Raw genomic sequence first — 27,236 nt, forward strand, 5'->3', positions numbered from 1 at the left:
ATGAGGAAAATCTAGTGGTTAAATGCACAGGTTATGGCCTAAGGTAGCCATTCAGTGTGTCTTTGATAATAAAGGCATAAATCAGTAGACCTGAATTCAATTCTAGCTCTATCAATTATTGACCTTAGGCAAATGTCATTTTCTATAAGCCTCAGTTTACAATTCTGGGGGCAATAATTCTTACCATATAGTTTTGTTTGGAGGATTAAATCAGATAACATACCTAAAGTTTCATACAGTGCTTGGACCATAGTAAAGATTCAGTAAATTATTGCTTTTTTTTCTCATTCTAACAGATATTAGAAGGATATAGAGCTTAATTCTATGATTAAAAGCTCCTTGTTCCTCATTTTGGCAGTCACGGTGTTCTGACCATGAAAGAGGTATCTCAGAGGCCCTAATTTTGTGTTGCTTCTCATTTGATGCCAGAATTCCCTACAAATCACTGACAGGCTCAGTCTGGGCAGCTCCATCAGCAGGGAGCTCTTTAAATTCTGATGCATTTGATCTCAATACATGAGGTTTGATCGGTGTGGTCCTTCTCTATGTTAAGTTATATCTCTCTCCCTCCCCGGACTGCCCACTATCTTCAAGGGGAAATAACACAAGTTTCTTTTCTTCATAAAAGTTCATTGGAACAAGGATTATAGCTTCTATCTACTCTTCTCCAGTCCAAACATGTCTGATTCCTAAGGTTTCCTTGGACTTCCAAATGCAATGGATTCAGAGGGCATGAGAAGTAGAAGCAGAATCTAAAAGTCAGGAGCAGGAATAAAGGAGGTAGAAGAGGAACTGTAGCAGTGGCTGTTGGTGCCCTACTTATGTCTCCTTGGTGCTTGCTGTTATTTTATAGCACCAACAGCTTTCCAAAGAAAGTCCTTATGACTCTCTGCTGAGTGCTTTACTTGTCCTGGCAGCAAACTCAAAGCACCAGAGAGTTAATTTCTCTGGAGCAGCCCTCAACCAATAATAGACAGGAGTTGGTTGATTAATACCCACATCTGACTCATGTTCTATTCTAATGCTGTCTAGTAGAAACATAATGTGAGCCTCAAATGTGAGCCTCATGTATAATTTTAGATTTTCTAGTAGCCACATTGAACAAAGTGAAAGGAAGAATGTAAGACTAACTTTAACAATATTTTGTATAACGCAATAATCCAAAACATCATCATTTCAATGTATAATCAATATAAAAATAGTCAGATATTTTACATTCTTTTTTTTTTTTCATACTAAGACTTTGAAATTGGTGTGTATTTTACATACACATTCCAGTTCAAACTAGCCACATTTCAACTACTTGTTGGCCATATGTGGCTAGTGGCTACAGTATTGGACAACATTGTTTGGAGGTCCCCAATAGAACTGAGTCTTGGTTGCCCACAGTGGAATGTGCTCATGAACACACCCAGTATTGGCTGCTTTCCTTTTCCTGTCTTTCTTCCCTACTCCTCCTGTGACACTTGCTAAAATCATCTCTCAAATTAACTGCTTAAAACTCAAACCCTTCTATGTTTACTTCTGAGAGAATAAGACCTAAGACAAGGACTTTGCTTGCCTTTTATAAAGCATAGAGCTCAAGGTAAAATTTAAATTAAAATTTCCATTCCTATACCCATGTAGAATGTCTTATTGTTAAAAAGAACCATATGTTTAAAAAAGACTTTAAATTGTCACTCTGTCTTGAATTAACTTTCATGAAGTTAATCTTAATGCTTGCCATTCTCATTTATCCTGCTCACATGAAATGTCCTTGGAGTATCTTTTAGCTATGAGGGGTACTGCCCTTTCAAGCACCCAGTATAAGGGCCTTATCTTGCCATGGATCATTTGCCTAAGTGCTATAAGTACACATTTCTAAGCAAAGAGAGTTGGCTTCTCAATGAGATTTAGATAGCTATCCAAACCACTGAATGATTTTAAGGAAATCATTATTAATGCTAATGCAGAGTCCCCAAGTTTGGAGTCAGCATTTGAGGTTCAGCAGCATTAATTGGATCACCATTTCTGATTTTAGTTCCACCAGGTTTCCTGGGAGTTTTGTCACCAGCAGCTGCATGCAGCTGTTCAAGTCATATTCAATGGCCCAAGGATGCTAAGCCACTTGGGCAGAATGGGCTTGGGAGCTACTCCCAATTTCCTATACCTGAGTGCTGAAATCATGGAGGATTTTTGTGCTGAATGGTTCCAGCTGGCCTCACCAGACATTGGTGTGCATGCTGGCTTCATTCAGATCTCACACTTAAGCATGTCAGTCTCGAAGATGAGTCTAAACCAGCCTCCCAAGGCCTTTAACTGCTGCCTTTCCCCTGCCCTGCATCAATTCTTCTCATTCAAATAGAAAAGCTGGAGGGATTTTTACAAATGCAACTGACACTAATGAAGGGCTACTTGAGTGAATTAACTGGCCAAGACATGCTAGTGAATGATAGTAAATAACAACTTGAATACCTAAACCCACTGGGGTGCTTGTAAATTAACTCTCTGGGTAAGAAGAGCCCCAGTGTGAAGAGTTTGCAGATTTCTATGGTATAAACACAAATACCATGGTCTTTTTCAAGCTTCCAAAGCATGAGGTCAATGAATAGGAGAGCTAGGGAGAGATGGTACAATTAGCTCGTGTGAGCTGGCTCAAGTCAGCCGCAGCACAGCTCTGCTGAGCCAGACTTTAATTGGGCATGTACTTTGTGCCAATAACGTGACATGCATGAACTCATTTAATACACACAGCAATTCTACAAGGCAGGAACTGTTATTATTGAGGCTTAAAAGGGATTAGTTCCTTGCTTAAATAGCAGAGCCAGAATTTGAATCTGAGTTTGCCTGACCCCAAAATTCATGTCCTTTACTTTTTTGCTCCTGTCTCCAGACTTTTATAGTAAGTAGAGGCAGGAGCATTTCAGATGGTATCAGACATGGTCATCTGCAAGGGGAGGCTCTACTCCCATGGGAGGTAGAAGAAGCAGACTGGCCTAAGTGCCTAGAATTCCTTGTAAGTCCTTTAATCATCTTCCTTAATCCTTAATTCCTTAATGGCAAATGTTTTCCCATGTCCTTTCATTTCCATGACTATGCACTGTTGAAATTAGCCCCAGTCTGAGCCAGCAGGGACAGAAAATTATCAACCACCTATGGAAACTCAACCACATCACAGCTGGATGCACAGTTGAGTCCCTCAGGGGACAAAGCCATGCTCCTGGCAAATCTCCAGGTTTCCACCCTCTGCCAGACACAGGGCAAGCTAGAAAACATGATACATTGTCAAGGAGAAGCATGGGGGTGCTTTTGAAGAGAAGCAGAAGCAACTCTCTTCTTCACTCCCGCAGGCCAAGAGGGAAAGTTGTTCCTCCCAAGCCACAAGTAGAAACTTGGACACAGAGGCCATATGTATCTGTGACTTTCATCTGCATGCCCCAAAACACTTCACCTGTGGTATCATGAAGTGATACAATACTGTTTCACAGAACATGTTTCATGTTCATATTCAACATGTAAGCATGCCCACTGACCCAAGGAGTGCTCTACAACTTTTTCAAAAATAAAATATTAGTACTTTAGGGGGTGCTTAGATATTTCAAAATGTGGCACATGGAAGTCTTTTTAAATAGTACCCACTCCCCAGGAATTCCCATTCTGGTGGAAAATGAAGACCTAGAAATGTAACTCACAAAAATGCAAAAAGTGATTTGGAGAAATGCTGGTTTGGAGTTGAATTTTCAGCATTGGAAACTCTCTTCTTGATCCCAGTTGCAGACGACACATTGCAGTGACATAGAAGGGTTAGATTTTTCTCCCAGTGAGGTTGCAAATGTCTCTTTGCCCATTGTATGAATCCCTTTGAGCCCAGTATTTGCACTTGGTGAGCTGCTCCAAGCATCTCATTTCTGTTTTTGCTGAACCCATTCCAAGGGTCAACATCCATCTTGCACCTGGTGACAGAAGTTTGGGGGAGTTGCTAATGTAGTCATTGGCAAAATTTTTCACCCTGGCTGTGGTAATAACCTTAGATGTGACTGACTTGCAACCACAGAAAACCTAGCCTAGTGCCCAAAGCTTTGCAGTTTATAATGCCAAAGTTTTTAATAGCACATCTATCAAATGTGGGTTTTTTTTTTGTTCTGTTCCTTTTTTAATAAATGGGAAACGAGAAATGAGTCGCCATAGCTCTGTAATGTAATTTTAGAATCCTGGCACGAAGGCGACAGCTGCTAAGAGAGAATTAGGCAGGGTCCCCATTATATCTTGGCCTTAAAGAAAGGGCTGGGGAAGTGAAAATAAAATAGAATTTGAAATGAAATTCTCAAGGCACTGCTAGGCACCAGGGATACAAGAGGGATTAGGAAAGACAAGTGCCCTTTTCTCATGGAATTTACGTTCTTGGGGATGAGATGAGGAAGGAGACATACAATAAAGGGATACACCAGAGAGTGAGATAATTGCACATACAAGTGATGTGTTTGAGAGAGATTTCCTTTCTGGTGAGCCTTTAGATTAGGCAGTCAGGGAAGATCTTCTAGGGAGTTGAATTTGATCTGAGATTCAAAGGGTGAGAAGGGAGCAGACATATGAATATGTGTGTTGGAGGAGTGGGGGTGAGAACAGCAGGTGCAAAGGTTCTGAGGCAGGAACCAGCCTAGCAGTGATTGAGGAACACAAAGGGAAAGGAAACTGACAAAGCTAGAGCCAAACACAAGAGGGAGGTGAGGCTAGTGTGGTAAGCGGGGCCCAAATGACATGCTGTGCTAGGCCTGGAATTGGATTTGGATCTTATTCTAAGCAATGGTTTTTAAACAGGTGAGCAATGTGATCTGGTTTATGTTTCAAAAGCTCACACTGGCTGCTGTGTCGAGGATAGAGTGTAGAGAGTAAAGAGTAGAAGCAGGAAGATTAGAAGGCTAGAGGGTTATGAGACGCTGGTCTGGGCTACTGTGGTGATTCCAAAGGTTGAACACAGTAGATGAATATGAAATCTATTTTAGAATGGAGCTGATAGGGCTTATGATAGAACTTACGATTGCTTCAACTGGAAAAGTAAATGAAGAAAAATATTGAGAATGACATCTCAGTTTGGAGTTTAAATTCCTGGGTAGATAGTAATACCATTTCTTGAGATGTGCAATACTGTGGAAAGAACATGCTTATAAACATCAAGTATATGATTCTGTCTGATTTAAAATTTGAAATGCCTGATGAGGTCCTTTACAAAAAAATTGAAAGGGCCTGATGGGAGTTGAGTGCAGGAAAGGAAATTATTAGTGCTGTGAAGTGTGGGGCATAGTTAAGTGCCAGCCCTGAAGGGACAATGGGAAGGAGGTGGCTACGGGAGCCAAGAAACTTAGAGGGCCACATGGAGAAGGCCAACTCTAGGATCTGTAACCTTAGATTGAGGGATACAACCAGCTCATGAAAACCACCAGGTGCCTAGAAAGTAAATGCCCTGAGCTCCCCACTGGCTACATGAACCAGGGAGTTCATTCATGCAATCCAGAAAATTCAGCCTCCCAGAGCACAGCAGGGGTGGTGAAGGTGGAGAGTGGATCTAGAGGGGCAAACAGATATCCATTCCCAAATCCCAGACAAGATGCCACGTAGGCTGTTGAAGATGTAAGTCATGAGCTCAATAGGAAGACCAGGGCTAAATACATAAATTAACACCTAATGAAGTGTTCTATATCCAAATGGAATAAACTCGGAGATGCTTTCCTGACACTGTCCTCAGACTTTAATTTATTTACCCCCCAAGGATAGACTTAGAGGGACATTGAGGAAAATAGGAAGCACAGTAATTTAACTGGGACATACAGAAGTTGTTTAGAATCTGGATTACTAAAAACAGTTTGTTAAATAGAAGCAGGGTAATTTCTAGCCCCATTCCTTTCTCCATTCCTCTAGCCCTGCTTTCAGGACTGAGTAAGATGAAATTGCACAATGACAATTGTCAATTAATCTATGAAGATTGAAATCGAACACTCTTGGAGGAAAAAATATTAACAGGGTTCCCTTATGGAGAATTTCTAAATTTATAAAAGCACACGTGTAAGATTTTACATTTGTGTGAATCACTAATGTTATCTACAAAAATGTTTTAGCTTAAGCCTTAAGTTTAAGTCTATGTAGGTTGGAGAACCACAAGTCCTTGCCAGAATTTCGCTCAGCCATGATGACAGATGAAACTGCAATTAAGATTCAGCGTGTGTGTAGGTTTACTAAGAAGAAAACATTTTTAAATTTCACATAATTTTGAACCCTACTGGTAAATATTTAAATGAGAATATTAAATCTTCGTGATTCCAGAGGGGTTAGAGCCAAAAGGCCTCTCTCCACCCTACAAAAAGAGCAAAGCAAAGAAGCCAGAATGTTCGAAAGACTCTAGCGAGGGTAAGTCCTGTCCCTCCTTCCTTTAGAAAATTATGCCATGAAAAGAAACATATTTAATTTTTAAATTATGTGTACAAACACACTCATGTTCAGATATTCCTAAGGGTTAAAATATCACAGAGAAATTCTTTTATCCCTTTCTAATATGTTTGAAGATGAAGAATCAGACTCAAGTTTATTTTGTTAAGGTAAAACCCAAATTTTAAAAGTCCATTTTGTCAGTGTGATGTATTTTCCATGTCTGCAAAGCAAAAAACTGTAGGTAGTGCTTACCAGTTACATGTTCCAAAATTGTGCAAAAGTGAAGGTCATGATTTGCATGTGATGACCAGCTTTGCAGCTATTGTCTTACTGGGGAAATTGTTTTTCTGATAAATACATTCTGAGTCTTTCCAGATTCAGACCTCAACAACAGATGCTGGAAATGGTTCCTGTCTTTAGCATTGTCTTTCATTTTCTAAGATCCTACATACCTTTGCATTTTTGCATTGAATGGGCAGGTCCCACTGGACTCAGTTTTATGAATAAATGACACGGTCTCTCTTTTACACACTAGTACAACATACAATTCATTCAAATTTTCTTTTGAAATGTTGATGAGATGTTCTTTTCATGTGAACCTCAAACCTGAGAGTAGTACAAACTTTTACACTTGATCTTAGCCCAAAGGCCCAGAAGCGATAGAGCAGTACAAAATTTTAAAGGGAGCATATTTACGCTTTGTCTTTCTTGCCTGGATCCCCACCTCCTCCACTGGGAAATGAAGAGTGTAATAATACTGATGGTGTCAGGTTGGGTCTTGAGGGAAGAAGATGCCAAGATGGAAGCAGAAGTGCAGGATAAAGGTGAGAGAAATGGGCAATGGAGCAGGAGCAGCTGAAAGGAGAGAAGAAAAGAAGGAGGCTCAGCTAGGAAGTGCCTCAGTCTGCAGTGCAGTCTGGAAGTCTGGAAGAGTCCTGCACTGGGCAGGAATAGCTGGGCTCTAGGGTCTCGCTTTCCCATGCTCAGTCACTGGCTGCAAGTAGTTTGGCAAGAAAGTGGCCAGCCTCAGCAGGAACACGATGCCACAGGGGTTCTCAACAGTGTGGTTGCTGGGTGCTGTCAGCTTACTTCTCTCCTAGCAGCAGGTCTCACTTGAAAAGAACTCTTGAGCTGCTCACATGCAGGACTGCACAGTATCCCTGTTGAGTGCCGGGGCTTCCGGTGCTAAGTAATGACGCTGCTTTTTCACCTTCCTGGGAGTTCAGAAGCAATCGAGAAGCCAAAGCTGAAAGAAAGGTGGAAATCAAAGCATTAGCTTGAATACTAACGTGATGAGGCCAGAGCATCTGGCTGCCCTGCCCCCAGACAGGCTTCCTAATCCTGAATTTCAGCTCTAAATAGGAAAGCTTTAATCACTGTCCCCTCACAGGCAAGTGCAGGTGTCCTCAGCTTCCTAGACCAAGACTGCCCTGATCAGCTTGTTATAGGATGAGCAGACCAGGAACACGCCTTCTCTGTCGGCAGGTGGGTCTGAGAGAGACACAAGATGGAACTGTTTCCTTCTCCCAGGCTTACTGTAAGAAAGGAGAGGTGCAGAAAGGCACAGAAACAGATGTGACCCCTCCTCTACACAAGGAGCAAAGGAGGAATATTTCCTACTGACAATGAAGAGTAGAAATAGCATGTGTACTGGCCTAGCACTGGCCTGGCCTTCTGTCAGTGATGGCTGTTGTTATCAATATGATGATCATGGCCATCGTAGGGTATGCACTGCCCTAATTCAGTGAAATGTGCTTGAAAGTTTAAAATCGTTCGGAGAAGAACACTTAGAACCAGGAAAAAGGCCAGCTGCAATAATTCACCCAAGATGTTAAGCTTTGTTACTGCCTGGTTGGGAGAGTAGCTGGGGCTTCCAAATCTGTTGTAGTTCGGTCATTTTCTAGACCATCTCTTAAGGCCACACTTGGATAATGAGCTGGGGCAAAGCAATACTCACCTTTCCCCTAGAGAAACTCTACCTCACCAAATGATTCCCATCACATCCATAACCTATGTCAAAAGTTGTTTTCCAGAACCTGAGCCTGTTGTCATTTCTGAGCCTCATATAACAGCTATTAAGCTGTAGCAGTTCTTCCGCCTTTAATTAAAGAAGGGAATTCTTCCAAGTTACTCCTTCCAATGTGTGAAAACTTCATTTACTTCCTAAATCAGTTGCTTTGTTTAGGAACATCATTCCCGAATCCTAATATGACTCAATAATACAGCTTCACCTCCTGTAATTATGTGGTCTAACAATCTGCTCTGAATCATAAAGATGAAAATGTGGTAACTGGATTTGCTAGCAGGGACATTCTGTCTGTGGTGAAATGTGAACGTGAGGCACTCTCCAGAAACATGGGAATTGTTCATTTGTTCCTAAGAGGGCTTCAAAGACAAATAAAAAGTAAAGATAGCTGGGCAAGGAGTGAGAAAGGGAGCGCCATCTGGCAGGCAGTGGTGGATGATTCCATGATATGCTGTTGTGCTGAACCCCTCCCAACTTTAGAGGGGATGACACCAGGTTCGAGAGGCTGAAGAAGAGCCCCAGAATCACTGAAAGAGACATGGGGTTTTCCTGGGGGCTTTCATACAGGAGAGAGAGGGCCCGGTGGCGGCAGCCTGGGCAGGAGGACCACAGCCGCTTATAAAAAACATGCAATGGCAACCTTTACTTACCCCAAGACAAAGGGCCTCCATCCCTTGTACAGCCTGAGTTCCACAGGATGGGCCGGGGGCTCAGATATTCCCTGCAGATAAGGAATCAATCTCCGGGTTGCCACTCCTGGATTCTAGTTGAGAACTTTGAACCGCATTGAGGTGCATCCACCACATGGTTCATTCTCAGGATATGGTTAAGTGATTGCTATCAGCTGGGTTTACCACACATACGGCACTTATTACTTATCAGAGTTTCTATTTTGACAAAATAACCTATGTCTCTGAATTCATGCATTGTACTCTTGCATGTGTTCCATTTCCTGTTATGATACAAAGAGTTACAATCATTCTTTCCTAGTGGATATGCAAATGAAATCTGGTATCACTGGAAGAGGGACAAATTTTAATGCTGATCATTACTCTCCTCTCTAGATCTTCTTCCCAGCTTAGAGTTATCAATGTTTTTTTAGCTTGGTCATTTCATATTTTTTTAGAAAGAGAAGCTCCTGGTATTTTTACTTATAGATCACTCAGCTTAATGCCCCAACACTTGGCCCCATCTCTCTTTTCTCCTTCTTTGGGGTTCCCTGGCCCACTTCCCACCCTCACAGGTACTACTGATTGCCACCTTTTAACTGATAATGCATATTTTCAGAAAGGGTTGTAGAAAACAAACTCACCTAGATTTTCCAGCATATATAGTCATAATAACTGCATTTAGATTCAGAAGAAAAATTTCAAGAACATATGGTCAAATTTTCTCATTCTACAGAATTTTTTTAAAGTACAGACTGCAAATGCTTCTTTAACTTGCCCAAGTCCACGCAGTTTGTTAATGTCACAATCTCTTTTTTTTTTTTTTTTCTAGAAAAAACACAGCTTCTGTAATCCTTTTCTCTTTCTCTTTCCTGGAAATTCGAACCAATTTTTTGAAGGAAGAAATATTGTCAACATTATAACCTTGAGTGAAGCATTATTACTTTAGTAAATATCTCGCTAAGATACTGAACATCAAAATTAAAAATCAAACAACTTCTAAATGTATTTATTTGCATTTTTATGCTGTGTACTTTTGAATATAGTGATTTTATTATTTTTAGTAAAATTTCATGAACTGCTGTGTACTTTGGTTTCACACACTCAACACCATACCAATAATGAAATTATTAGTAATTTCAAGTTACTAATTGATTGGCTGTCATGTGCTATAAATGATAATGCCATCTGTGAACCAGCAAGGCATAGACAGAATTGTTTGGAAAAAAGCCTGATTAGTACCAGTTGCATTAATTCTAACTCCCCATAATTTAGACCTTTTTTTTCCTTACAAAAAGTTGAAAGAATATTATTGTAGAAAACTTAGCACCTTTAATAAAGCATACTTTTCTCACACTTCTTCCTTTGTCTTTCAGAAGTAAATTATCTACAGGTTCCTTTAGTGAAAGTCTCTCAGGCATTATTTGTCTGAAAATGGTATTATTTTGCATTATTTTCTTAAAGCAGTATTGGTGGGTAAAAATTTGAGATTGATGGTTATTTTCTTGCAACATTTTGAAGTTTTCCTGTAGTTGTTAAGGAATATTTCCGTTTGTTTTTTGCTTCTTTTAAGCTTATCTGTTTTTCCTTTCTGTCTGCTTTGACAATCTACTCATTACCTTTTGTGTTCCATAGTATCACTATGATGTGCCTAGGTATAGATTCATTTTTATGTATCCTTCTTAGAATTTGCTGTACTTCTTGGATCTGGGAATGGGCATCTTTCATTAGTTCTGAAAAATTCTCACATATCACTGCACCAAATAGAACTTCTAATCTATTACTTTCTATTCTTTCTTTCTCTGTTCTTCATGACTTTTAACCCATATCGCATTTTGTCCTCTGTGATTCTTCTCTCTTGATGCCTTCCGGTTAATTTTTTTCAAGTCTGTCATTTAACTTGCTAATTTTCTATTCAACTTTATTTCATCTGATGTTTAACTCTTCACTGTATTTCTAATATAGTTTTCTTTTTTGATAGGTTTTATTTGGTTCCTTTTCAAATATACATGGCCATTTTTTATTTAATTAACACATAAAATACCTTTAATAATCTGCATCATAAATTTAATATCTCTAGTCTGTACAAGTCTGATTCTGCAGTTTATTGATTCTGCAAACTTCTGCACTTGGCTATTTCCTCGTGTATTTTGCCTTTTTGATGATCATGTTCCTTGGATTTTTACTTATGGAAGCTTTTTTGATGTTGCTTTAAGAGCTCATTTATTTACACTTGGTTTTCTAAGATACCTGAAGATACTACCTTAGCAATACCTTAAAGTACATATTTGGCTTAGAGTTTTGTTTTTATTTTGTTGGCTAATGGTCCTTAAACCCATGTTAGTCCATGTATAAGATGAGGAAATCTCAACAGAGACCTTTTTTCCCCTTTTTTTCCCTTTTTTCTCACGACCAATGCTAAAATGGACATAGGCAAATCTCCCACTATATTTATGACCCTAGCATGGGCCCCTCCATGCCTCACACGTGTGGCTCATTCAAATCCAAGCTCTAGCTAGTGGTTCTCAAAGAGTGTTCTTGAATCTGCATCCATCAGCTTCACCTGGAAACTCACGCCTATAATCCCAGCACTTTGGGAGCCCGAGGCGGGTGGATCACTTGAGGTCAGGAGTTCCAGACCAACCTGGCCAACATGGTGAAACCCCCGTCTCTACTAAAAATACAAAAATTAGCTGGGAGTGGTGACACGTGCCTGTAATCCCAGTTACTAAGGAGGCTGAGGCATCAGAATTGCTTGAACCTGGGAGGCGGAGGTTGCAGTGAGCTGAAATCAAGCCACTGCACTCCAGCCTGGGCCACAGAGCAAGACTCAGTCTAAAAAAAAAAAACAAAAAACAAATTCTAGGTTCACGTCCCAGACCTACTGAATCAGAAACCTGAAGTGGGGTCCTGTAATCTGTGTTCTCAAAAGCTCTTCATCTGAAGATGCACGCTCAAACTTGAGAACTGTTGTTCTTGAGTCTAGGTTACCTGGGGTTGGCAGATGCCTCAAAGCAAATATTGATTTCAGTGCCTGCTTAGAACTCTTGATCCTGGCACTTTATCATTTCTGTTTCAAGAATTTCCCTTACAAAAGCACCAGCTCAGCCATGTATTCAAGAAGTAGATAGATGCATACATATATATGTAAATACATATAGATAGCACATACCTACTATATATATATGCACACACACATATAGTATGTATATGTGTATACCTTATATGTATATATGTATACACATACCTATATGTGTGTGTGCGTATATATATGTGTGTAGGTATGTGCTATCTATTGTATGTATGTATATATATGTATACATGTATGTATATACATGCATATATGTGTGTGCGCATATATATCTGTAGGTGTGTGCTATCTATATGCATGTATATATGTATGTATGCACATACAAATATATGGGTGTATATATCTGTAGGTATGTGCTATGTATATGTATGTATGCATCTATTTACTTATCTAATCACACAGACATATATGTATATATGTATATGTGTGTATGTGTACACACGTGTATATATGTATCTTTACATACATACAGATATATACACATATGTGTGTACATATATACATATATACATATACATGTATATCTATACACATACATACATTTCTAATACATAGCCTGGAAAGATACATATCAAGTTGACCTCAGAAATTATCTTGGAGGAGTGAAGAAGGAGCACAGTTGGGTTTTGGAGAGTTTAATATTGCACTTTCTAAATTTATGTGTAATTGAATATGCATACACACATATAATGAGTTATTTTATAAAACAAACACATATTTTCATTAAACAAGAACTAAATGGACTATATGCTGCTAAGTTCAGTAGCATGTTTCAAACAGTAATTTTCTCCATACCTAAGTCTCCAAAGCCTTCAGTGGCTTTTGGTAACAAATGGCACTTTCCATCATATTTTTACAGAAAGCACTAGCACTTTGACTCTTGCTCCACAATTGCCTTTACATAGAATATTCAATAGGCATACGTGGGATGCTCATTCATCAGGAAACTGAACCCTTGCAATTCTAAATCAAGCAAACCTATATTGCACTTTAAAATATTAATGATGTCTTTTGTCAGATGAAATTATATGTGGAAACATTTTGGAAACTAGAAAGCACTATGCCAGTTTGAGGGATCTAATGATAATATTAAAGTTATTATTATTATTATTATTTTACTAAAATAAATTTTTCTGAATACATGAACCATTTGTGGAATGTAGCTTGTATTTCCTGAGAGGCAGAATTTTCTCTCTGCCCCATTATTTTCTATGCATATTAAAGTATCGTGTGACATGCTGTTTTGTGAGTGGCTGGACAGAAGGGACATTCTATCTTTCAGAATGCCATGCAGCAGTTCATGCATTATATTCATAAGCACGATTTTTAATTTAATTTTTTTGACAAGTGCAGTGAAGGGTAAAATCAGGCAGTCATAATTTTTACTTTGCCATCACTCAAATGAGCTTAGTGATTGACCAGCTTTTAACAAAATAAGGATCCAGGAAAAGCAGCTTTCCCCTGAAGAAAAGCTTTGTTTTATCCTCTAGACTTTAAAATATCAAGAATTTAAGCAAAATGTGTAAATTTCCATGGTGAAAAATCAGAATACAATAAATGCCTATACCACCATTTTGCTTTAATCATATTTTTCTTATATTCTGCTTGATTCCAGGCCATTCTGAACTATCCACCACCACAAAGTAGTAGAAGGACCCAGTGGTCTATTTTCATTTGTACTGGTGCTCCCCATGCTTACCCATTAAACAGACCACAGAGTCCTGTTTCAGAGTCAGCTCTAGGACTTTAAATGGGACTTAGAGAATGTGAGTATTAAGGCATTTTCCATTGTGAGAAGGGCTGAATCTACCAAGGCAGAGAAACCACAGGTTCTGTTTGACCGGGAACGATCCCAATTTATGCATGTTGCCACTGGCATTTGTTAGCAATGTTCCCTTTCACTCTTGGAGGTAACCCAAGTTTGGTGATAACATATATGGACCCTCATACCCATAGAGAAACAGTTCAGTATGAGTATGGACAGAACTCTCAATTGTCCATGTTCTGCTTCCTACTTGGGCAGTTTTTCTAACCTAAGACTCAGTTTCTTCATACATTAAATGGACAGAAGGGAAACTGATCTTGCAGGACTGCAGGGCAATTTAAATAAGATGATTTATGGAAAACACCGGGCACATTGAGTAGACAGAAGAGCTGGTCAGTGAGTATATTGAATTTGAAACAAGAAGAGCTCCTTCCCACCAAAGACTCCCCTACCTTGCTTATTAATGCTTGAAATTCCTTTTAATGTGAACAAAATACTTTTGCAAGCAGAGATACATTTTTAAATGCATTGCTTGCATCGCACATCTAGCTGGGTTTGTCTCTCTCCTCTTTCCCTTAGGTTCACTCAGCACACTCTGCATGCCTCCCCACCCCAGCCCCCAGTTGCACTAATTCCAGTCCCAAAGGGACTTTCTTCCAGTCTGTCTTCATCTTCCTGATCTCTATTCCCCTTATCTTCAAGTCCAGATTCCCAAGAAACTACAGAAGGTCCACCATTTACAATGGTTTGATTTAGGATTTTTTGACTTGATGGTGTGAAAGCAATAGGCATTCAGTAGAAATCTTTGGTTTTGAATTTTGATGTTCTCCTGGACTCTCGATGTGATAGTCTTTCATGATGCTGTGCAGTGAGCCACAGCCCCCAGTCAGCCGCACCATCACGACGGTAAACAACTGATACTGCACTCTAGAGTGGCCTGTGTTGTCAGCAGTTTTTGGATATTGTTTTGTGTTTTCACATTTCATCATGTCTACAAAATGCCCATCTGTGCAAGTTAGGTGTATTAAATGCATTTTTGCTTACAGTATTTTCAACCTACAATGGGTTTATCAGGACATAGCCCCATCTTAAGTCAAGGAGCATCAGCAGCCTATCTCCAATATTTACACAACCACACATCTCAACCATTTCTCAATCTCTACTTAACTGTCTCTAAAACTTTAAGGAGGGTACCAGATTAGGTCAGGGGCATGAGGAAAGAGGTGGTCTCTAGTTATCGGCCCTCAGTTCAGAGCTTGCCACTGAGACAGTCATTGTTTGGTCCTCATGGTCCCTTGAGATCTGTTGACTCTCAGCTATTTCTGTAAGATTCTGGGACCAAGAATCTCTCTTCTGAGGCTGGGCTATTCTTACTGCCTGTAGTCTTCTTTGCCTGATAAGTGTTTCTCAAAATATGGCCAATGGAACCCTGGGGGAGGTCCCCCAAAGCCCTTCCAGCGATCCACAAGGTCAAAATTAGTTTTGCATGGAGCTGTGCTCCCAGAAGTCTCCACTCACATGGAATTCAGTGTGCATGAGGTCCTCTATAGTTGTGCAAAATGATGCTACTGCAGAAACATCCACTGCATCCTCCAACCACATCAGCATAGCTGCCCACCATCCAGTTTCTCCAAGCACTCATTCCACATACTTTTGTTAATGCCTACCATTTGACAGTGTAGGTATTGTTCTAAGCCCTGAACACAATATAATATATAATATATGTATTAATATATTATAAGCCCCTGCTTTCTTGGGGCTTATATTCTATATATAAAATAGAGGCCTCTACTCTCTTGGGGCTTTTATTCTAGGGTATGTGGCATTGGGGATTGGCAGATAAAAAATGGATACAATGTTTAATAAATTATTTATCTACTGCTGCCTGAAAATTTATCCTAAAGCTTCAACCAACGATAAGCAATTATTATCTCGGAGTTTCTGTCAGTCAGGAATTGGACAGTAGCATATCTTGAGGTTCTGGGCCACCATATCTCATGCTAATATGTGATAGTTTAGGTCACAAAAGATGGCTTCTACCTTGCGCCCTCTCGGATCACTTGCTCTGGGGTAAGGCAGCCGCCATGTCTGAGGACCCCAGCTCGGTGAAAAGGTTCTCATGGCAAGGAGCTGAGGCCCCCTGCTGGCAGCCGGCACCAAGATATAAGTCATGTGAGCGAACCGTCTTGGACTCAGATCCTCCAGTCCCAAGAAAGCCCCCAGATGACTGCAGACGTAGCTGACATTGTGACAACAACTTCATGGGAGACGTCATGCCAAGAGCCATGGAGAAAAATCAAGCAGGGGAGGAGCTAGGAAATGCCCAAGTGTGTATGAGTGTGGGAGTGAGCGTGTGTGTGTGGTGGGGGAAATTAGGAGACAGCTGGGTTGGGTTTTAAAATATGTTAGATCTCTCTGATTATTAAGTTTCTATTTGAGAAGAAACCTGAAAAGCATAAAGGGGTAAGCCAGGCAGCTCTCTGGGAAAAGAGTGTTCCAGTAGAGGAAACAGTAAGTGGGCCGGGTGCGGTGTCTCACGCCTGTATTCCAAGCCCTTTGAGAGGCCGAGGCGGGCAGATCACTCGAGGTCAGGAGTTCGAGGCTAAAAATACAAATACTAGCCGGGCGTAGTGGCGCACGCCTGTAATTCCAGCTACTTCAGAGGCTGAGGCAGGAGAATCGCTGGAACCCGGGAGACGGAGGTTGCAGTGAGCCGAGATCGTGGCAGAGTGAGACTGTCTCAAAAAAAGAAACAACAACAACAGCGGAAACACAAAATGCTAAAGCCCCAATGATCGAGGCGTCTGACTTACCCTAATAAAAAGCAAGAAGGTCCATGTGACAGCAGCAACAGAGAGTGAAGGGGAGGAGAGTAACTGGAGAGGTCACTGGAGGCCTATCCTGGAGAGGGGTGGGTTCCGCACTAGAGTGTGCATGAGAATCACCAGAGGGTGTGTCAAACCCAGATTTCAGGGTCTCACCCCCAAAGTCTCTGATTCAGTAGGTTTGGGGGTGGGGCTGAGAATCTTCACGTCCAATAATCTTCCAGGTGATGCCCTACGATGGAGATTACATCTTGAGAATCACTGCCTTGGGCATTGTTGGCCACTGTAAGAACTTTGACTGCTTCTCTCAGTGAAATGGGAAGAGAGCATTTTAAGCAGAGATAGGACGTGCTCTAACTTATATTTTAAAAGAAATCTTCTGGTTATTGTGTTGAGAATAGACTGGGCTAAGGGAAGAAACAGGAAAGAGTTTATTGGAGCAAGGGATACTAATGGCTTGATCCAAGTAGCAGCGAAAGGCAGGAATGATAATTGGTCACTTTTGGACACATGTTAAAGGTAAAGCCAACAGAATTCACAGACATGTTGAATGTGGCATGTGAGAGAAAGAGAGGAGGCATAGATGGGTGTTTTCATTCTCTCCACCACTACTGAATCCAGAATAGAAGTTGTACCCTGGTTATGCTTAATTCAAACATTGCAGGAAAAACAGTTCTTCACTATTCATACAGTCTTCTTGTCCATCATGTCTTCTTGCTCTCCTCACCCCGGGAAGGCCATAGTAGCGCACCCCGAGGCCAAAGTTCCTTGTTTTACATTTTTAATTTGTGTTTGTTTGTTTTTTTAGAGACAGGGTCTCACTATGTTGCTGAGGCTGGTCTCGAACTTCTGAACTCAAGCGACCCTCCAGCCTCGGCCTCCCGAAGTGCTGGGATTACAGGCGTGAGCAACCGTGCCCAGCCCAAATTTTCCAATTAAGCAAAAGCAAAATTTTCAGGCACAAAGAAAAATCTCCTAAATATCAAAAAGAGTAAAAGCACAAAAATATTGACAAACAAGATAAACTGAGTAAAAAGATTATTTTATGTGATTTAGATAGTATGATTTCACTATGTTTCTCCCCATAAAAGGTGTTTTTTTATTGTTTTTGTCTTGTTGCTTTTCAATAAGAAACTTCCCAGTTAAGGAATGGTCATGTAATTGCTGTCATTTATGATTGCCAAGCTCAAGAAGACAGTAAGAAAGAAAGAAAGAGGCCAGGCGCGGTGGCTCACGCCTGTAATCCCAGCACTTTGGGAGGCCGAGGTGGCCAGATCACGAGGTCAGGAGATCGAGACCATCCTGGCTAACCTGTCTCTACTAAAAATTCAAAAAATTAGCCGGGCGTGGTGGCGGGTGCCTGTAGTCCCAGTTACTCGGGAGGCTGAGGCAGGAGAATGACGTGAAGCTGGGAGGCGGAGCTTGCAGTGAGCCACGATCGCAGCACTGCACTCCAGCCTGCGCGAAAGAGAGAGACTCCGTCTCAAAAAACAAAAAAAAAAAAAAAAAAAAAAAAGAAAGGAGGTAAAGAAAGAAGGAAGAAAGGGAGGAAAGAGGTGGGGGAGAGGGAGAAAAAGGAAAATAGTTGCAAGCTAATGGAAAGACCCCTGAACTAGGAATCAGACCCCTGAATTCTATTTTCATCCCTTAGGTGTATGATCATATTCTTTACCTCATGTCTCTCAGGTCCATTTAGATATCAAATTCTGTAATTCTACAAACCATCATATTCATGAAAATTGATTCTTTATGAGCTCTTTTCTTCATGCTCAGTAAATATTTCCATCCTTAATTCAAAGCACAGAATCATGGCTTTTAATGGCCAAGTGGGCCTCTGAGAACATCTAGGGCAACACTCTCGTTTCACAGATGAGGAAACTTTCTTTTAAAACTCCTCTGAAATTGTCTAGAGGACTCATGAAAGGTGATACCAAGTTCACTATTAAAAAACTAAAGGAAAAGATCAGTTTATCAGGGCATAGACAGTGGATCTTTTTATAGTAACTTTAAAGGTACCTTTCTTTAAATGTTATAGATGTCTGTGAGTAATTTAGACTATGTGTTTAACAATTTGTCTACTTTGATTTCCTAAACCAAGGATGAAGAATGCATCAGTCAGATGTGTTTGCCTTTGTTTTGTTGAAAACTCAGTCCCTGGGTTTATAGAACTAAAGCATTAGAGTGATTGTTTTCAATGTTGACACCATGCCAATAGGACATTTGAGGACTTATAATATTAGGTACTAATTTTTCAACAGAGAAAGGGTTTATTTTGTCGTTAAGGAGAGTTATTGCTATTTGAACAGTGTTGAATTTTCATGTTATGATTTTGTAGTTGTATTTCAAAATTTCAGTTTTCTAATGTAACAAAGTTGTGCTTTCCTACTATACCAGAGAGAGCCTTAAAACTGTCCACCTACACTAGAATTTCCTGGATTCACGCCACACTCTCCTAATGCCTTGCTCAAGCGTGCCTGTTCTCTCCTACCTCTTGTCACTCTGGAGCCATCAGAGACAGTCTTAGGAAATGATTTCACCTCCAGGGATCACCATGCCTGAGGAATGACATGCAGAAACCCAGGGTACTGTATTCTCCGTAGACAGAAAATGCTAGCAGAACCACTTGAATCATTTCTCAATTCTCCATCCTGAGAATTCCCCACTGGCTTCTAACAATCTTTGCTGCTGGCAGAAGGAAAGTAGATATGGGGTTTGAGAGGAAAGGGGCAGAGGGAAGGGGAGACTGGCTCTAGAATGTGGAGCGAAAGTGGAATGTTTTTGCTGAGTGCTTAGTGAGCAGTTGCAAACTGCCACCCTTGGGAGAACCTCTCATTCAGCCACTTATGGTGGATCCAAAAATGCAGATTCCTGCACCTAGCCCAACCCTTCACCAAATCAGAAAGCTGCATGCTAACTAGATGCAATGCATCTTTGGAGCACCATTTCTTTTGCCTTTGTTTCTTATTTTAAACAATCTCAAACTTACAGCAAATTGGCAAGTACAGTAAAAATAACCTTTTTTTCCTGAACCATTTGGGAATAAGTTGCCAATCTAGTGTCTTCTATCCCCAAACATTTAACTGAGCATTTTCTACAAATTGGGCATTCATCCTGCATGAGCACAATAAAAAGATCAAAATTAGAACATGAATATTGATATATCACTACTATCTAATTTTCAGATCTCATTTAAGTTTCACCAGTTTTCCAATGATGCTCTTTGTAACAAACAAAAAAAAAAGCTTTCAAACTCAAATTTCTCATTTTGCTGTCACATCTCTTTATTCTCCTCCAGTCTGGAACAGTTTCCCAATCTTAATTTGACTTTACTGCCCTTGACACTTTTGAAGATTGCAGGTCAGTTATCTACTCGAATGTTTCCAATTTGGATTGGTCTGATATTTTCTCATGGCTGGATTCAAGTGATGCATCTTTGAAGAACTATCACAGAAGTGATACTGTGTTCTTCTCATGGCAGGCTATGAAGGGCCCATTATCTCAATTTGTCCCATTATTGACAATATTCACTCGCTTTGATTACTTGATTAAGGTGGTGTCTCAGAGGCTCCTCAACTACACAGCTGCTTTTTCCTCTGTTTGTAATTGATGAGTGCCCCTTGTGGGAAGGCACAATGAAACTAGGTAAATGGCCCATTCCTCATTAAACTTTCAATTTATTCATTTGTGTACTTATTTATATCCTCGTGGACTCATCATTTCCCATTCTATTCAATGGGTTGTAATAATGCCTTAGCCTTGGTACCCACCAATTCTTCAAGGAGGTTTGGTTTCTTTTAGTAAAGAAGTGTATTTGGAAACTAGATCTGAGTATTAAGTGTGTGGATCACAATTTGAGATATGTTATTTAAAACAGAACGATCAGATTATCTTGATGGTTCAATGTGGGGAACCAGCTCACAAGATCAGTCAATCACATCTTCCTGATGAATTCATCCAATTGCCAGAATGGTTTTCTTATAGACCTTCCATTATAGCTGTGGCCAAGAGAGCAAATTGTCCAACTTTGGTTAAGTTTGGCAGAGTACAGCCCAATGAGGATGGGGAGAGCATGGAAATCTGTTTGGTGTTTAGGGTTTCTAAAAGTGTTAACTCAGTCCTGTTGTCAAATTTTGCTTGTCCATTATATAACACCAAATCAACTAATTAGCAAAGGGTTAATATTACATATGTAGGCATGCCCTTGAATTGTTTATGCACCTTTTTTTGTTCTCTTTTTATTGTAAGTGTTAAAATACACATGAGACAAAGGTCACATTTCTACGCTGATGACACGGTGTGCCGTGAGTGTGGACAGTCATTTTGCTAATTCTTCTCATTGGTGGTTCCGCTAGATGGATGATTTCCCTGAATTAGCCATCATAACTGCCATCTGTTCCTGTGCATAGATACAGAGATCTAAAGGGTAGAGGTCAGGAAGAATTTTAATAAGGGCTGTGTGCTCAGTTGCCTCTGTTTGTCTCTCTAGAACATTCTCTAGACTGCTTTTTGCCTGAGACCTAAGGGGCTGCATTGACTGGACTCCCTCACCCTCAAGCTTTGTGTTGGTTAACCAATATTTCTCAATTTTATTTTCATGACTACACTCCCTAAGGAGGCTTTTTTAGACATCTTTTTCTAATTGTCTCCACCTGACCATGAAATTTTAATACCATAAATATATTGCATATCTATTTATGAACTGTATCTTTTGGAGGGTACAGACCATTATAATAGCTAAGGGTTTTTTGCTGTGTTTTTTTTTTTTTTTTTTTCCTTTTTGCCCTGCCAAGAACAAATGTTTGCTTCCCATTGAGAAGGCATGCGCTAGACCAGTGGAAGTCATTTAAGGGAGATTGGAGAATGGGGGGAAAAGTACTAAGGACAAAAAGACATTTGTTCTCTTTGACCCTTGCTGCCAGACAGAAATGACTTCACCCAAGGACACAGCACTTGCGGGTGGCCTTCTCCACCTCCAGCTATTGCTTGGTTTCAGGTGACCACTCCCTTTCTCTTCTCAGGCCTATGGGTGGTAACAGCTCCCATCCACTGCTAGTCTTAGACATCTTTACTTTCCTTGATTGATTCCGTTGACTCTGCCCACATCTTTTAAAATATCCCACATTAAACTTTTTACACCCCTTTGAATGTGTCCTGCTTCCTGCTGGGACCATGACTAGTCTCTTCTAGTTGGAATCCATATCACCTTCTGTGACGTAGTCTCCAAGTCAGGCAGTCTCATTTCAACTACAGTCTTTCTTTATGCTTTTCTTTTTCCTTTCTGGACTCTTACCTTTCTTTTATTTCTTACTCAGCAACAGTGTCTGCCCATTAAAATGCACCTTTGTGGTGGTGGTTTGGTTTTCTTTATCTCTCTTATTTCTTCCCTTCCTGTTGCATTTTCACTGGCATTGCATGGGATTTTTGTTTGGATACTAAGCCAAGCATCTTATACCCTTGCATGCTTGACATTTCTCTTTCTTAGCTTTCCAAACACCCAAGTCACCCTGACAGGCTCTTGAATACTTTCTTCCCACAAGGTAGTGATCTTAGCTGGCAAGAGCAGACAATGGCTGTTCCAGGTACTAGGGATGTATAAAACTTGTTGGCTTAAAATAATGACATTTATTTTGCTCATACATCTGCGAGCTTGGCAGGGCTCGACAGGGATAGTTGTCTCTGCTCTACTCAGCATTGGCTGGGGTGGCTCAGAAATTGGGAGGCTGAAATATCCAGGGCTTCTCTTACTCACTTGTCTGAGCCCTAAGCTTAGAAGACTCAAACAACTGAAAGCTGGAAGAACTGGAGCTCTTTGGGCATCTCTCTAGCTTGATGAAGTCTCTCCATGTAATCTACCAGCATGGGGGGCTTAGGGCAGTCTTACTTGTTACACATTGACTCAGAGCTCCAATAGTGATTATGTCAAGAGAAAGAGCTTGTTATTCAGTGTTATTTTTACCACATTCTATTGGTTGAGGTTAACAAGTCCCCCCAGGATTAAGGGGAGAGAACTTAGACCCTGCCTTTTGAAGGAGAATGTCAATGTCACATTGTATATTTTTAAAAAGTGGAATGAGATATGTATAGGTACAGTCATTTTTGGAAAAACAATCTGATCTGCTTCAGTGTCATACACATAAGTACATAATACAATTTTTGAGACCTTGTGGAAGTCCTTTGGGGTTCAGAAGAAAATACCGCAAATTACTAATGGAAAACAAGCAGAGATAGGAAGATGTCAGTAAGGAGGTCTTAATACCTACTTTGTATAATAATGGGGCTCAGGATTTCTGAGTGAGAAGATCAAGAGTAGGTACAGTCAAGGAAATAAGAACTCTGGATTCCTGTCTATGCAGATTGAGTCAAGCAAGTCTCTGATCTCTATCAAATGAAGAATTAATCTTATGATTTTGATGTTCTCTCTCAAAACCCCTGGTTGTGTTATGCCATCATCAACTCACTTTTCTGTTTCCTGTTTAAAGTCACTTTCCCTCAAAATTTGCTGACTCCAAATTCTGTTGCTTTTGCTGAGAAGACAGTCACACTGCTATCTATGCAGCTCCACTAAATCAAGTGTGAGCTTCCAGTCCTCAGTGGCACCAAGTGTTATTTCAAGAGTTATTCTTCCTTTGTGTATGAAAATTTGCATTTTGAATGTGTGCCATCAGAGAAGTAATGGGAAATTGGGGATTGTGATGTGGCCAAGTCAGAGGACATGTGTGTGTGTGTGTGTGTGTGTAACTATCACCATTCTTTTTCTCTAAAAGAGAGTTTTGATGGTAGATGAGGACGTAGGACCACTAGATTCAAAAGTGGAGGATGTAAAAGAATTTGGAAATAGATTAAACACAATTCTGGAGTTGTCTGTGAAGCTCTCTTTATAAAGTATCTTCATATGCAACAGCACATGTAGTAGGCACTTTCTGACAATGGTCACAACAGAACTCAGAATGGCTGAAGCCCTGAAATGATGCACACTGTATATGAAATTGAACACGTCAGTCCACGAATGTTTTTAAATCTGTAATTTAAAAAACTCCCAAGGTGTCGCCAATGTGAAAATAAGTGAGAACCACAAGCAACCTACCACATGGTTTGTAGAGGCCAAGATTCTCTCAGATTCAAGGATAGAAAAGCCACTTAAAACTCTTTTAAGCAAACTTGTATCTGAAAAGTCTACTCGATACTTAATTAGATAATTTACCAATTGCATCAGAACTAGGTTCCTCTACCCATCTCTGTGCTCTGCCTCCCTCTGTATTGGCTCTATTTCATATTCTCACCTCTCTGGGACAAAGATGACCACTAACTGCTCTCTCATCAACCCTGGTATAAGTGGCATACTTCTTTCTCAATAGCTCCCATGAAAGATCTGAAATTGTTTCATTGTCTCCGATTGGCTAGACTCTGATCTAGCATCTGCCCTTGAACCAATCACTGTGGCCATGGACATGTACTGCCCTGACTAGGTCTAGGACACATGGCAACTCTGGGACCGGGAGGTGCAGGGGTGGAGCAACATGGTTAACTATAATTAAAACTATGGACCAAGTAGGAGCTGAGTGGTTCCCCAGAGGAAAACAGGGGAAGTATCAACAGGGAAAATAGACGGTATGCCTTCTATTCTAGTTCATCATCAGTAAATATTATTTGATCATTGAATTCTTGTGTCATGTTCTTTAAAGACAGACAATAAGAGTTAGGAGGACATAATGTCATGGCTAACAATGTTGCTGTAAATTCGTTATCAATTCTTCTCTTTCCACTCTCACTTTATTATAAAAGATCAAAGGGGATTTTCAGGAAAGCGTTAACACTACTTAAAAGCCCCACCTCGAAGACTGGAGGTGTGGAGAGAAGCTATATATAAGGTGGACCCAGCCAGGATAAATGTGAAGGATAGGCAAGAAGCACTGGTAGGTGAAGGTGAATAGTGCAAGGGTATGGACTGAAAATCAGTGTGGTGGGAGAAGTGAGAAAACACCAGGGGAGGAAATAAAAGCTAAACAAAAGAGAGAGTGCCACCTCTGTATGTTGTTGCTGGGATTATCCATAGGAAACAGACATGTGGAAAAGGATCCTGTGACTAAGAATAGGGCGTGCAGGAAGTAAATAGTACTGTTAGCCTCTGGAAAGCAATGTGGAATTCAACTTTTAAAATTTGCATGTTGGGCGTGTTGGCATGTGCGTGTAATCCTGGCTACTCAGGAAGCTGAGGCAGGAGAATTGCTTGAACCCGGAAGGCGGAGGTTGCAGTGAGCCGAGATCGTGCCATTGCACTCCAGCCTGGGCAACAAGAACAAAACTCCGTCTCAAAAAACAAAAAACTAAACAACAACAAAAATAATTGCATGTTTGCTTTTTAAAACATTGTTCTGTGTTTCCAAGCTGTTTTGACAGTGGGTCAAAGGAATGCCAATAGTACTGATTATGACTGGCTTCATTTTAAATGGCAGCCCCAAGCAAAGGTGAAATTTGAACTTCTGTTTACATTTAGAAATTCTCTGGATTGTCTGGTAACCTTGTCTTTAGAAGCCTGATGTTTATGTATTGGCAGCCACAGGGAATTATTTCCCTTTGGGTGTTCAATTGCTGTCCAATTTCCTTATCTACTGCCCATTAAATTAGGAAACGTTGGGTCTCATCATCTGCTTCACTTTCCAATCACTTTACCAGCAATAGGCTTCAATAACTAGTGCCTTGCAGTGTTGTTTTGCAAGCCATGGTGTCCTCAGGATGCATTTTAAAAAATAGATACCAGAAGTAATGTGAAGAGCCAGTTTATAGGTTTAAAACCTGATTTTGAGATTCAGACATAGTTCTTAGGAGGCTGAATCCTGAGGTTTTTCTTTTCAACTTACTCACTATACAGTGTGTTGTATTTCCAAATATGAATCTTGGTAAGGACAGGTTTGAAACAGTCTAGCTTCATTGACCACAAAAGTTGGTTATCAGTGAAACATGATGAAAACATCACATCTCTCATCTACCAAAAGGTGCCTTCAGTGGAGGTTATTGGAATGCAAAGAGGATGTTTGTTGGAACCGGGAATAAAAACCAAATAAGGTTATAAAACAAAAGGTAGTGATGATTTGACATTGAATGGTATGCCCAGAAACTTAATTAAATTTTAATTAAAATGTAATTCTGCATAAAATTTAATTATATGACAATGAGTATTCTCATAGAGTAAGTTAGGAAAGTTTTCTAAAGTCAGTTGGAAAGGCACCATGCAGTGTGTCATAATAAAAAGGACAGAGGCTACAAGGCCAGCCAGATCTGGGTTTGAATCCCAGTTCTACCACTGACTGGTTCTAAGCTTCAGTTTTCTCATCTGTAAAATGGGAATAAATTCTTACTCTGCTTACTTGGCAAAAATTAGAAGTAAAATGTATTATTAAAAAAACCATTCATAATGTTTGACACTTAAAAATATATTAGGCATTCAAAAGTGGTAGCTATTATCACTATTATTATTATTATTTCTTCTGGAGAATAGATATCCATTGTCCCTCTTCTCTTCATAGAAAAAAAATCCAGAAAACAAATGCCTTTTTAAATAACCTGGTTGTAGAATTCAAACTGACTCTGTCCAACAAAATTATGTTTAAGGCTGGAGAGAGTTTTGCTAGTTTCCCAGAAAAAGTATTGTCAAATTACTTTTTTCTTGTTGTGTGTATTTTTTCCCTAAATTCTTTTTTTATAACTTTTACTTTCATCTGTGTGGAAATATTCTTGGCCATCTCTCTGTTGCTATCCCTTCAGTAAGTCTGCAATTATTTTTTCAACAGGTGCCAGCCCAAAGAATCATAAGCCCTTATGAGCTAACAGTGAAGTTTTAGCCAAGAAAAGAAATTTAAAAAACCAGTTTCCTGAAAATTGTTAACATACATAAGTTTGGAATGTGCTTGTTTGTTTGTGTCTTTCTTTTTTAGTTTATAGAATGCTTTGCTCTTTATGTTGAAAAACTGTCCATTATTACTGGCTGTTGGCCATTTTTTCATCTCTAGGGTAATAGATTTCTACTATAAAATTTCAACTCTGGTCAAAGCAGACAGTGTGTTATAAAAAATATACTGAGCACAAATGCAGTCATAAAGTCTCATATTTATTTACCTCTCAAAGTGAAAGGGCTTATAGTATTTTAGGGAAACAGCATTTTTTAAATACTAGGCACTCAGTAGATATTTGTGGGTGGCCAAGTGAATGAATAAACGAATAAGCAAATGAACGATGGGAATTTACCATGACTGCAAATCATTTCTCCTAAGTGAAGTGTACTGTTTGTTTTCCTGTGTGTGCATGGAAGGGGCAGTGAAATTGAGATAAATCTCATTGTTTAAAGAGTTCTCTAGGGACTACCAGAGTAGTGGACATGGTAATAAAACATTGTTCTCCAAAGCAGAATATGGTAGTTACAGTTCCAGGAAGACTATTAACCCCTTTCTTTTTCTAGAATGGC

The 27,236-nt window shown here is 40.0% G+C and overlaps 1 protein-coding gene and 1 long non-coding RNA gene across 15 annotated transcripts in view; one reads left to right on the forward strand and one right to left on the reverse strand.

The window, feature by feature from the left end:
- MACROD2 (mono-ADP ribosylhydrolase 2) overlaps positions 1–27,236 on the forward strand; it is a 2,047,165-nt gene that overhangs the window by 1,879,175 nt on the left and 140,754 nt on the right. Inside the window, exon 11 of one of the 13 annotated variants that reach the window (XM_024352108.3) lies at positions 6,298–6,381. The exons of the other annotated variants lie outside the window; for them this stretch is intronic. Coding sequence (XP_024207876.1) covers positions 6,298–6,381 — 84 coding nt within the window. The remainder of the gene's footprint in view (positions 1–6,297; positions 6,382–27,236) is intronic. 13 annotated transcript variants of the gene reach the window in all.
- The window catches only part of LOC134809177 (uncharacterized), a 101,173-nt gene that overhangs the window by 818 nt on the left and 73,119 nt on the right, over positions 1–27,236 (reverse strand). The window contains exons 2-3 of one of the 2 annotated variants that reach the window (XR_010154261.1): positions 7,492–7,648; positions 6,655–7,257 (exon numbers count right to left, since the gene is read on the reverse strand). This is a non-coding gene — a long non-coding RNA (uncharacterized LOC134809177). Of the gene's footprint in view, positions 1–5,699; positions 7,258–7,491; positions 7,649–27,236 lie in introns of those variants that run through there. The other variant, XR_010154260.1, reaches the window with a different exon arrangement.

Source organism: Pan troglodytes, chromosome 21 (genome assembly GCF_028858775.2).
Source record: "Pan troglodytes isolate AG18354 chromosome 21, NHGRI_mPanTro3-v2.0_pri, whole genome shotgun sequence".
Lineage (NCBI taxonomy): Eukaryota > Metazoa > Chordata > Mammalia > Primates > Hominidae > Pan > Pan troglodytes.